At 40.3% G+C, this 13,095-nt stretch overlaps 1 protein-coding gene across 1 annotated transcript in view; it reads right to left on the bottom strand.

Moving 5' to 3' along the window:
* LOC134909502 (probable cation-transporting ATPase 13A4) overlaps nucleotides 1–13,095 on the bottom strand; it is a 254,988-nt gene that overhangs the window by 137,210 nt on the left and 104,683 nt on the right. Inside the window, exons 14-15 of the mRNA XM_063916437.1 lie at nucleotides 10,114–10,264; nucleotides 2,442–2,528 (exon numbers count right to left, since the gene is read on the bottom strand). Coding sequence (XP_063772507.1) covers nucleotides 2,442–2,528; nucleotides 10,114–10,264 — 238 coding nt within the window. The remainder of the gene's footprint in view (nucleotides 1–2,441; nucleotides 2,529–10,113; nucleotides 10,265–13,095) is intronic.

Below are 13,095 nucleotides of genomic sequence, written 5' to 3'. Positions count from 1 at the left end.
CTCTGCTGCCGCCAATTCCCATCTCTGATGCTGAGGGGAGGAGAGTGCAGTGCGCATCTCTCCTGTGCCTCACCTCACTCACTGTGTCCCTGGCTGTCAGCCAATCAAAACGCAAGAGCCGGTCTGCGAGCTCTGATTGGCTGACATAAATAATATGACATGAATAAATAATAATAAAAAAATAAATATATATATATTTATTTGTGCTATACCCCAGTGTGCTATACTATTATTTTTCTACTGTCAAGCCATCTGTACCCTTTGTAAAGCCATAGTAAGTGGATGAAGGGACCTTAACCATCACAGACTGACTCCTCTCTTATCCGGGCATACTGAGAAAGATCCTTGAGTGCTATGCCATCTGCTGCTGCAGTGAGTGATCTTCCTCCCTGAAGGTGACCAGGAAGACTACTTGTAGTCTTTTAACAAAACAATTGACTATTAACCAATCCTTTGTTGAACAAGGTGGAACAAGTATGACAGCAGTCACCCAGTTGCACAGCGGATTACTGATGCCACAACAGCTATGCTGGCATTAGATGTGGTATCTGCCATTAATGCAGTGGGTTTTATCAGCTAATTCAGGTACTGTGTCCCCACTACCAAATCCCATCTAGATTCCATTTCACTAGAAAAGCAATTCCTATTCTGTACAAGCACTTTAAAAAAATCTTCATTAGTGTCCACAGATATGTGGACAAGCAGAACAGGGCAAACTAAAGATTACATGACTGTGACAGCCCACTGGGTAGTTGCATTGCCTTCAGCAGCACCAACAGCAGAGGCAGCATCTTACACATGCCAGCTCATTCAGATGCAGGCTACTTTGTGTATCACTAGTTTCATCAAGAGTCCCTGCTTGGACACTCCTCAGGATTTGTGATTTTAGACAATGCCACAAATATTGTGAGAGCAGTACAGCTGGGTTAATTCCAATATGTCCCCCGTTTTGTTCACACAATTAATTTAGTGGTATAAATTTTGTTTAAAAATGACAGGAGCATGCAGGAGATGCTCTATGTGGCCCCAAAAAATGTTGGGACATTTTTGACATTCAGCGAGTGCATATCAAAGATTGCAGTACCTGCAAATACTGCTGAAGCAAGAGGTAGTAAGTAGGTGGAATTCTACCCTTTATATGCTCCAGCAGATGGAGGAGCAGCAAAAGGCCATCCAAGGCTACACAACAACCTATGACATAGGGAAAGCAGGGAGGATGTAACTTACTCAAGCACAGTGGAAAATACTGTCCATGTGCAAGGTTCTCAAACCCTTTGAAGTTACCACATGTGAAGTTAGTACAGACACTGCCAGCTTGAATCAGATAATTCCTCTTATTATACTCATAGAAAAGCAGCAGGAAAAACAGAAGGAGGAACTGAAATGAAGCAATTCTGCTAAGCCCTTCATTCGCTTTGCCATCTATATTTTGGCAACCACACTTGATCCTTCATTTAAATCGTACGCTTTGTCTTTTTTTCCAACAGACACAAAGCTAAAGAGATGCAAGGAGCCATTGGTGAGAAAATTGTCACCTCAAGTAGAACATGACATGGCAACATCTACTCCTTCAGTTTCTCCAGCAACTTCGGCTGCAAGGAAAAAATTTAATTTTCTTAAGAGACCCACTGGTGGTAATGCAGATCAGTCAGCAAAAACCTACGCAATCGGCGTAGGACACTTCCCCAAAATGTGGAAAAGATGTTCATCAAAATGAATTACAAATTCCATGAGGAATACATTTACCAGCAATTATGTCCAGAAAATACAGAGATGACTGTAATGGTGGATTCCAGTGGGGATGAATTAATAGTTTGTGAAGAAGAGGAGGAACACAATGATGGGGGTGAGGAATCAGATGATGGTGACGACATCTTGCCTATGTAGAGCCAGTTTATGAATGTAGAGAACATTGGCAGCTTGTTTATGGCAGCCCAAACAAACCAATCATTTCAGCCACAAGTGGAAGACCCTATCACTGAAGTAACTGGTTTGGTAAACTGTGCATGTCCTATTTAATATATACAACATAAGGGTGGGTGGGAAGGCCTTCGACAATTCCATCTTGCACCTCTTTTCTTTGTATTATGCGCTGTTTGGAGCATTGCTGACTGTCTTCTTGTGTAGATGACAAACATGTTCATAGCTTATTAATCTGCCACTATGTCTTCCACTGCAGAGCCATTCTGTTTCCTAGATGTGCCATGTTGAAAGTTTAAGTGCCACATGTTTGTGCCACCCATTGCTGTTGTTTAGCTTAGTCATCCAGCTACCTTGGTGCAAACTTTTGGCCTAAACTGAATGAAACCAATACCAAAATCCACAAGGACGGTAAAGGCAAAACCAAACACAAAACCAAAACACGACATAGATACAGATTCAAAACCCAAGATTTAGGCAATATATATTGTACATTATATAAAAACACACAATTGACTTGCCTTTTTAGCCCTTGGTCCAGGTTTTACCATTGTGCAACTAAGCATATGACCATCTTCATTAACTGTAGCCTCATAATCTTCAAGTTCCTGTTACAAGTGATGACAGCAAAAGACAAAGTTACTTCTTTATAGCTCTTCAACAGAGTGCAACATTTAGCCATTGTGTATAAAAAGTTTTTTGTATATATAGATACACAGGCATACAAGATTAACCAAAAAATGGAAAAATGCACGTGCGTCTATGTATGAATAACATTCCTGCTCAACAATAAATATCTTTATAATAACTCCAATACAGGTTATCTTACTTATATAAAATTTCTACCTACTATGCTGGTCACCAAACAATTATAAAAACTAAATGCAGCTCCCACTTATAGCCTGAAGTTATGCTATATTACTGTCACAGATATACATACATAAGAGAGCGCATTAAGGGGGTAATTCCAAGTTGATCGCAGCAGGATTTTTGTTAGCAATTGGGCAAAACCATGTGCACTGCAGGGGAGGCAGATATAACATGTGCAGAGAGAGTTAGATTTGGGTGGGGTGTGTTCAATCTGCAATCTAATTTGCAGTGTAAAAATAAAGCAGCCAGTATTTACCCTGCACAGAAACAAAATAACCCACCCAAATCTTACTCTCTCTACACATGTTATATCTGCCTCCCCTGCAGTGCACATGGTTTTGCCCAATTACTATCAAAAATCCTGCTGCGATCAACTTGGAATTACCCCCTAAATTTTAAGTATATTTATTATACATTAAAGAACTCTTTAAAAATGCTTTTTAAACATTAGTTTATCATTCAGATGCAAATTAACACAGAAGAGCTATTGAAACACTGCAATTTATAATTAGCTGTTATAGTAATATAGGATAATTGACAAATTCATATATACGTCCAGCTTTAATGTACCCTTGTGAAGCTGAGAATTATATGCAGACCACTTGGACTGATAAAAACATAACTTAGGTCCAGAATAAATTGCTATATGTAGCGGCAATGGAGTCTCTGAATCCAATTTAAATGTCCAAACTGAATGCCTGATAGAAGTAATCACAAGCAGCCGGCTTATTTAAAGCACCACTTGGCTTCTCTCGTCTGTTGTATCAGTAAAATGTGCGGTTGCTGACAGAGAGCAGGACCGGCTAGATCAATGGAGAACTTTATCTCACCTCGGCCGAAGTCAGTAGTACTTTTGCAGGTATAGAACGGCACCCGGCTGCAGCAGCATGCCACTTAACTTCTCACTAGAGCCACTGAACTTCTCTTCACCAGACCCGATGTTAGGTGAGCTGTCTCCTCGCGGCCAAGGTCAGTGATGCTTATGCCGGTGGGGAGTGGTGTCCAGCTGCAGCAGTGTGCCGCTTAACTTCTCCTCGTTGGAGCTACTTAACTTCTCCTCCCCGGAGCCAATGCTGAATAGGATTGTCTGCAGAATAAAGGCATGCACTGCGGTCTGGAATAAGCAGGTGTTTCAACACACTAATGCAAAGTGTCCTTAATGCGTTTCTCCATTATGACAGTTTAACGGTTTCATCAGAAGGTATCCACCCAGTGTCGGACTGGGGCATGAAAGGCCCACCGTGGGAATGCAGTTATAGGGGCCCATATTTAGGGGTGTGGCCAGCCTACAAAGGGGGCATGGCAAGCCTCTACAGAGGCTTGAAATACACAATAGTTTAGTGCAGTGTAATGCAACATATCTACCGTGTATAATAGTCCACAGTGCACAGTCTGGAACCTGATCCCTAGATGAAGGAGCGGGCCCTTAGGCAGTGGGGCCTACCGGTGGTTTCCCTGGTACCCCTGTGGGCCAGTCCGACCCTGTATCCACCTGTACTTAATACCCTCCTATCTAAACAGGGTCTCCTCCAATCGATTGCTCTCACTCATTACAACAGACAGGTGTATTGCAGGTGTCATATGCATATATAAATTAATGACAGCTCAGTAATCTCTATAGCAGTGTATAATAGGGACTATATCCCTCATCATTATAACCATGTATATATTCCAATACATTATATAAATTTACATACACGCTAGAAGTTAACAAGATAAAAAAAAACATGTATATAAATATAACAATAACAATAGACAATGGCAACACGTGGATAGAGAGAATTGTCACAATTATACTAGTATGAGAGATAAGTGGCTATAGCATACCGTCAAACTGTTTATACAGTAGTAGGCATAGCCTAATGGATACAGGTGCTGCCTTGCAGTCTAATGCCACAAGTTCAAATCCCACTCTGCACTCTTTTTAACATTTATATTTTAATAATTTCTTTTATAAGTATATTATATTATTAGTCTAAAAGACCATTTTATTGTATGTTATTAATTATTTGTAATGTCCACTGATCTCTCAGCTATAGATCCGATAGATATGCTTATCTTATCAAAGACTCCAACTATACATCAAGTCTATCTCTAAAAATTAATCTATAAGACTTGATCTGCACTAATCAAAGGTATGTTCTTTTGTATGGGGGATATTCTTTTCAATTCAGAAACAGAGAATACATTCTATTCACAATACTAACTTCTACATTATTTTCACATAATATAGTTAACACCGCATTTCTTTGGTTTCCAAGGCGAGACAGAGGAAACGTTGAATACATTCTTGGAAGTATTCTAATACACTAACAATACCACCAACTGGTTGTCAATATCATCTAAAGCCCATATATCCATCTAACGTGATCAAAATGGCCCATCTAACGTAGACCAAAAAAGCATTAAGTCCCAGAATATTTAAAGAGACACTATATTAAACTGTATTAAAAGCAAAAATACAAGAATAAACAGTATTTTTAACATTGGGAAGGTGATTTGAGTTCGGCAAAAGGTTTTGTGGAATATTTAAATCAGAACCAATTTGGTTTAAAGCTCACCAGCCCAATTCACAAAAATAAGATCTCCTTTCTGGAGATTGCCCTTGAAGTAAAAAATGGTAATATAACTACATCCACCTTTAAGAAAGATGTCAATTGTAATAAATGTCTAAACTATTCTAGTTGCCACTACCAACCATGGCTTAGAAATATACCTAGAAGTCAGTATATGAGGCATTGACGAAATTGTTCAGATATTACAAAATATAATCAACAAGCCCATGATCTCATAATTGCACTCTTAGAACAGGACGTCCAGAGAATATTCTAGAGGAAGCAAAAGAACAGGCCAGAGCGGCAGATCGAGAGTCCTTGTTAACGACTAGTAAAATTAATTCCATACACTCTAAAGAGAATACTGAACTTAGGTTTATAACTAAATTTTATTCCAGTTCAAGGGAGATTAAAAATCTGTTAAAAAAGAATATGTCTAGCTTGAAGGCGGATAAATTATTGGCAACTCTGTTGGAAGTAGAACCCCAGATTGTTTATAAGAAAGCAAGGAATCTACAGAGCTTTCTAACACCTAGTCACTATATAGGTTCAGCCTCTGCCGTAAAAACAAACAAGACTTGGCTTAGTTCTATTCCTTTGAAAAACAGTTGCTTTAGATGTGGTCGGTCAAGCTGTATCACATGTAAACATATAGGGCACAATAGTACACACTTTCATTCCACCACTTATGGTACGGATTTTGAAATTAAAGGTCATATTGATTGTAATGCCACATATGTAAATTATTTAATAACTTGCATGTGTGGCAATCAATATGTTGGACGAACAACCCGAAAATTAAATACAAGGTTTTTAGAACATAGACGGAATGTAATGAAGGGGGTAAAAACATACAGTTTGTCTACACACATCAAATATAAGCACCAGGGAAGTCTGGATGGACTGGTGGTGCAGGGCATTGAGCTTGTACCCACCACAGCCAGAGGTGGTAATAGGTTTAATAGGCTCTGCAAAAGGGAGGCATTCAGGATTTTCTCGTTGGGCTGATTATCCCCTTTGGGTCTCAATGATAATCTAGAAATGAATAACATATGAGATTAGAATGAAATGTTAAAAATACTGTTTATTCTTGTATTTTTCTCTTAAATACAGTTTAATATAGTGTCTCTTTAAATATTCTGGGACCTAATGCTTTTTTGGTCTACGTTAGATGGGCCATTTTGATCACGATAGATGGATCTTTGAGCTTTAGATGATATTGACAACCAGTTGGTGGTATTGTTAATGTAATAGAATACTTCCAAAAATGTATTCAACGTTTCCCTCTGTCTCGCTTTGAAAACCGAAGAGATTTGGTGTTAACTATATTATGTGAAAATAATGTAGAAGTTAGTATTGTGAATAGAATGTATTCTCTGTTTCTGAATTGAAAAGAATATCCCCCATACAAAAGAACATACCTTTGATTAGTGCAGATCAAGTCTTATAGATTAATTTTTAGAGCTAGACTTGATGTATAGTTAGAGTCTTTGATAAGATAAGCATATCTAGCGGATCTATAGCTGAGAGATCAGTGGACATTACAAATAATTAATAACATACAATAAAATGGTCTTTTAGACTAATAATATAATATACTTATAAAAGAAATTATTAAAATATAAATGTTAAAAAGAGTATAGAGTGGGATTTGAAGTCGTGGCATTAGACTGTAAGGCAGCACCTGTATCCAATAGGATATGCCTACTATAAACAGTTTGTTGGTATGCTATATCCACTTATCTCTCATACTAGTATAATTGTGACAATTCTCTCTATCCACGTGTTGCCATTGTCTATTTATATTGTTTTATATATATATATATATATATATATATTATTTTTTTTATCTTGTTAACTTCTAGCGTGTATGTAAATTGATATAATGTATTGGAATATTTACATGGTTATAATGATGAGGGATATGGTCCCTATGATACACTGCTATAGGGATTACTGAGCTGGTCATGCATATGACACCTGCAATACACCTGTTTCTTGTAATGAGTGAGAGCAATCAATTTGAGGAGACCCTGTTTAAATAGGAGGGTACTAAGTACAGGTGGATACCTTCTGATGAAACCGTTAAAACATCATAACGGAGAAACGTGTTAAGGACACTTTGCATTGGTGTTTTGAAACACCTGCTTATTCCAGACCGCTGTGCATGCCTTTATTCTGCAGACAGCCTATTCAGCATCGGCTCCAGGGTGGAGAAGTTAAGCGGCTCCAGCGAGAAGTTAAGCGCACACTGCTGCAGCTGGACACCGCTCCCCACCGGCCTAAGCATCACTGACCTTGGCCAGGTATCTGAGATTAATACAGCTATACAAGTGATAGCTGGTAACAGCTGTATAATTATGGACTGGTATGCGTATGTATGATTTTGTCAATTATCCTATATTACTATAACAGCTAATTATAAATTGCAGTGTTTCAATAGCTCTTCTGTGTTAATTTGCATCTGAATGATTAACTAATGTTTAAAAAGCATTTTTAAAGAGTTTTTTAATGTATAATAAATATGCTTACAATTTCATGCGCTCTCTTATGTATGTATATCCATTTAGCCATTGATATGCCACTCATAGGGGGAATTGAATTGACAGCAATGATCTTCCCCAGCGATGATCTTGCCCAGGCAAGTCTGCACGACACCTGCCACACTTTACAGTGGAGGGATCTTGCACAAAAGTGTTCACTATCCCATAGGGTAGCAAGCACTTTTAAGCAAATCAGGGTGCTCATTGGTCAGACGAAGGGTGTGACCTGTCTAATACAGATCAACTTTAAACTACATTCTTATCTGGAAACCATTTCACCGACTCCAGCGCTGCACTCCATTTCCCTGATTTCACTTTAGAATTTTTAATCTCCACTCATCCTATTTTTCCAACCTTACAATACCACCAATAACCTACTAGTCAAACCCTTTTGCTAGGTGAACTCTCATCAGTGATCCCGGAGGGGGCAAACCAATTACTTTAACCTACTATCATACCAAACTGCGTACGACCGATATCGCCCAATCTTGGAAGCTAAGCAGTGGTGGGCTTGGCTAATACTAAAATGGAAGATCTCCTGGTAATACCGAGTTTTGTAGTTTTGAGAAATTAAGATACTCTGACCCTAAAACTGACAGCAGATTCACCACTTTTCTTCCTTCATACTAAGACCTAGCATCAGTGTCAGACTGGGGCGTGAAGGGCCTACCGAGGGAATGCAGTGGTAGTGGCCTAGTTTAGGGGTGTGACCAGTCTTAAGAATAACCATTAGAGAGTTCATGCTCTGGGCCCTTTGATAAATATATATAGTAAATACTGCCAGTGTATACATGATAATGTACCAGACTAATAACTGCAATGCACTGTAGAAACTACACCATAGTCCTGTGCAGTGTAAAGTAATATGCATAATGTATAATTTGCGTGCACTGTCTGGAACCTGATCCCTAGAGGAGTAGGTAGGCCCCCAGGCAGTGAGGCCCACCGAGAGTTTACTTTGTAACCCTGTGGGCCAATCAAACCCTACCTAGCATTGGCACATCTTGGAATAATCTTGGCAATACCGACCTGTCACCTACCAATGTTCATTGATATCATAATAAATTGTATTTTGGAGAATAGCTAACTTCAAATATAAATCCTAAAGTGTTTTTGAAAGCAGTTATTATAATACTCTATGGGGCCCTTTCTGACTTATCAACCCAATTTGGGTAGGATCAATTGAACATTCACTTTACTTGTAGTTCCATTTAATGAAGTACTTTTACCATCAGCTATGATACTGATATTAAAAGTTGTTTTGATTATTGTCAGATTGAATTGAATTTCCTTTTTGAAGAATAAACCCACAAAAGAATCTACAATTCTTTTTCTTGTAGTCACAGTGAATGTATGTGTTCAAGCTTTTCCAAATCAAATTTGTCCAACTTTTTTCTTGCAGTTTTATTTTAAAGTATGTACTGTTAAATATGCTGCTATTTAAATAAATGACTCATCATTAGCTAAATACACGATATGTGAACATATTTTTGCAAATTGTATGTTTGCATTCTCTCTTCTTGAATGTCCGTAGGATTCTCAAAATTAGGGATTTCACAAACTTGCATTAGAAATATAGAATTTGACAGCAAATAAGAACCACTTGGCCCATCTTGACTGTCCTAAACACATATACATGCACACACTTACACACTAGGTGTTTTTTTTCAGGAGCCAGTTAACCTTCCAGTATACTTTTGGATTGCGGGAGGAAACCCACGCAAGCAAGGAGAGAATATACAAACTCCACACAGTTAGGGCCTTTGTAGAAATCGAACCCATGACCTCAGTGTTGTTAGGCAGTAATACTAACCATTACACCATCCGTATTGCCCTCATTGAAAGCTATGTCTGCTAATACTTTATCCAATTGTAAAACGTATACTAATAAAATGTGACCGAGTTTATTCTTAGTGCAGGGCCTTAACCTGTGGGAGCAGAGTTTGACAAACTTGTATAGAAGCATGGGAACATATAGCCCTTTTCCACTAAACTCCCAGGATCAGCCCAGGATTTTGAACATGGTCTGAACCCGAGCCAGACCCTGTTCACTCCACACCTTCAACTCAGGTTATTCCCGGGTTGACCTGGTTTACACTGCACCTGTTTGTAGTCGCTCTGTTCTGTTGGCACCTGAAGATGACATCATCCATTGAATGATCTGTGTTATTTTTCTAGGACCCTGAGCAGTGTCTGAGTTATAAAAAAAAAAAAAAATCACTTACCCAACCAGTTACTTCAAACATCTTCAAGTCCAGTGGATCTCCCTGTAATTTTCCATCCAGCATGATAAGTGAATGACAGGTAGTCATTGCTTTAAATATGTGGGACCAGGTCAGAGTATGAAAAGAATTGAACAAATTCACATCCTGAAAACTGAAAAATGTGTTATGAATATTGTCTGGCGGTGTAAGTATGAAATCCTTAAAGATCACCGGCGAGATGTACTGACGCCTGAGTCCGGCGGCTGTGCGGGATGCCGGCCGAACTCAGACATTTTTTGAAAGGGCAATCACTTATGAGGCAAAACCATGCTCTGTAAGTGATTGCCCCTTTTAAAAAACGTCCGGGTTCGGCAGGCAGCCCGCACAGGTGGCATTACATCCCGCTGCATATCTGATTTTGTATAAAACTGAAATCTGATATACAGTAACTGACTATGAATCAAACAGGAACCCCCATGGAGGAACATTTTAATTGACCTTCAAATAAGTAAAGAGCATCCATTTACTATTAGAATATGGAAAGACCTTTCCAGCCTTGTCCATGTTTGAAAAACAACACAAAGAAATATATTGTAACTATTTACATTAACTAAAATGACAATCTACACATTATAAACAACATTAAGTTTATGATATATTTCTTTTATGTATTTTAAATCTACAGTATTTGCCCTTTCCATCACTGCTCCCCTCTATGGGGTTGACCCAATTAGGTGTGAGTTGGGTTCTGCAAGCTGCTCCCACGACGAACTGTAATACAATTCCAAATTCACATTTGCTTTTTTAGAGGAAATTTATGTCCCTGAGGGTGTGAAAAGGAAGAGAAATTTTGTAATTGAAGTCAGGGACTTATTTCAGAGGGTGGGGTTGGGATGGGTGCCGGCCGGCATGAGAGCCTGTCAACAGGATAGAACTATTTCTCCCTGTAGCCGAACTGCCTGCCTCTCTATGTTATCAGCTCACAAATTTATCTTCCCCCACTACTTCCATTGGCCACGTGCTGCTCAAGAAATTTGGGCTGATGCTGTGGCTGTACTGCACTGCCAGGTGTTCATGCTTAAACCGTGAGGTGTACACTCTTCGCCACTGCCCCTCCCCCTTAAAATCTGCCAGCCTCTGCCCAGCATATACTTTTCCCAGGCAGTATTGTGCGAGGTGCCACCTCCTTGCTCCCCCAAGTCCCCACCCCCTCCCACTCTCATACTCCGCTCGGCTAGTCCTCCCATGCAGCGATGTGTAAGGACCCCTCCTGCCCATCCCCTTAGAGAGTTCCACACCTTCCCTCTCTCCTTCTCTGCAGTCAGCATGCCTGGTCCTTCTCCTACCCTGCAGCAATGTGTGAGGAACCCTCTCCCAGCCCCCTCTCTCTCCTGTTCTGCCTGGCTCATCCTTCTCCCCCAGCCTGCAGTTAGTGTGTGAGGGAACATAGGGCCTGCTGCAAGATTCAGAGCATCAGTTATGTACCTGGGGTAGGCTGTGCATTTATTCATGTTATTTGGGAGGTGTAATGTATCTCAGGGGTCTATTCTTGTATTATATGGGCAGTGATGAGGATTGGGGGTACAGTAATGTAACCCTTGCAGCTGTAAATAGAATTGTCTGTCAGATAGGAAATAAGTCCTACATAACATCAACTCTAATAATGCAAGGAACAAGTCAGGATTGAATAAAGAACAATGCAAGAAGTTATTTAAAAAGTCCCTCATTGCTATCATACCTCCATTGTGAGGTATATATGTGTACAAGCTGGACACATCTAAATAACACATACTGTTAGTGTATTAGAGGGAACCTCTTTAAATTCCAACAATTTGATGAGAAAAGTAGTGGTGTCCTCTGTCCCTGCTGCCCTGCAGTCAATAATATGAACCCCTCTCACCTGTGTGCAACTGACACTCCTGTGGAACACGGAAATCAAGCCCTGTGAAACGCAACTGCTGCGGGTCCCATGGTAACCCGGGTCCATAAAACCGGAAGTGCGGCTACTTGACCAGCGGAGAGGGGGGTTTCCTGATTGTCTGCATGGTGGCAGGTAAGTATCTTGTTTGGGAGTATTTAGGAGGGGGGTTTTCTTATTGTGTATGTGTTACTGGTGTGGTCCTGAGAAATGGGCTGTGCCCCTGAAAACATTAGACTATTTGGCAGGTCTAACACAGATCTTTTGCACATGTAAGTCTGCAGAGTGCCTTTATTCATTGGATGTATATATATATATATATATATATATATACACAGATGGAGCTGCGCTCATCTGAGGTGGCTCCATCGCATAGCAGCGTTCCCGGTGTGACTAGGCGATTTGTCTGCCTAGACACGCTGGGAGCGCACAGAGATGCTCCCATTCAAGTGAATGGGGCACGTGCGCATCGCAGATGCGGCAGTAGGCACGCCCAGGCACAGATGGAGCCATGATTAGCGTGGCTCAATCTGTATATATATATATATATATTAGTGATGAGCGGGTTCGGTTCGTCGGAATCCGAAGCCCCCCGAACTTCACCCTTTTTACACGGGTCCGAGGCAGACTCGGATCCTCCCGCCTTGCTCGGTTAACCTGAGCGTGCTCGAACGTCATCATCCCGCGGTCGGATTCTCGCGAGATTCGTATTCTATATAAGGAGCCGCGCGTCGCCGCCATTTTTCACTCGTGCATTGGAAATGATAGTGAGAGGATGTGGCTGGCGTCCTTTCAGTTTTATTCAGGTGGCTGCAAATATCTGTGCTCACTGCTTTATTGTGGGGACTGGGGACCAGCAGTATTATATAGGAGGAGTACAGTGCAGAGTTTTTCTGACCAGTGACCACCAGTATTATACGTTCTCTGCCTGAAAAACGCTCCATATCTGTGCTCAGTGTGCTGCATATATCTGTGCTCACACTGCTTTATTGTGGGGACTGGGGACCACCCGTATTATATAGGAGGAGTACAGTGCAGAGTATTGCTGACCAGTGACCACCAGTATTATACGTTCTCTGCCTGAA

Source organism: Pseudophryne corroboree, chromosome 4 (genome assembly GCF_028390025.1).
Source record: "Pseudophryne corroboree isolate aPseCor3 chromosome 4, aPseCor3.hap2, whole genome shotgun sequence".
Lineage (NCBI taxonomy): Eukaryota > Metazoa > Chordata > Amphibia > Anura > Myobatrachidae > Pseudophryne > Pseudophryne corroboree.
This window is presented reverse-complemented; position numbering and strand designations above follow the sequence as displayed.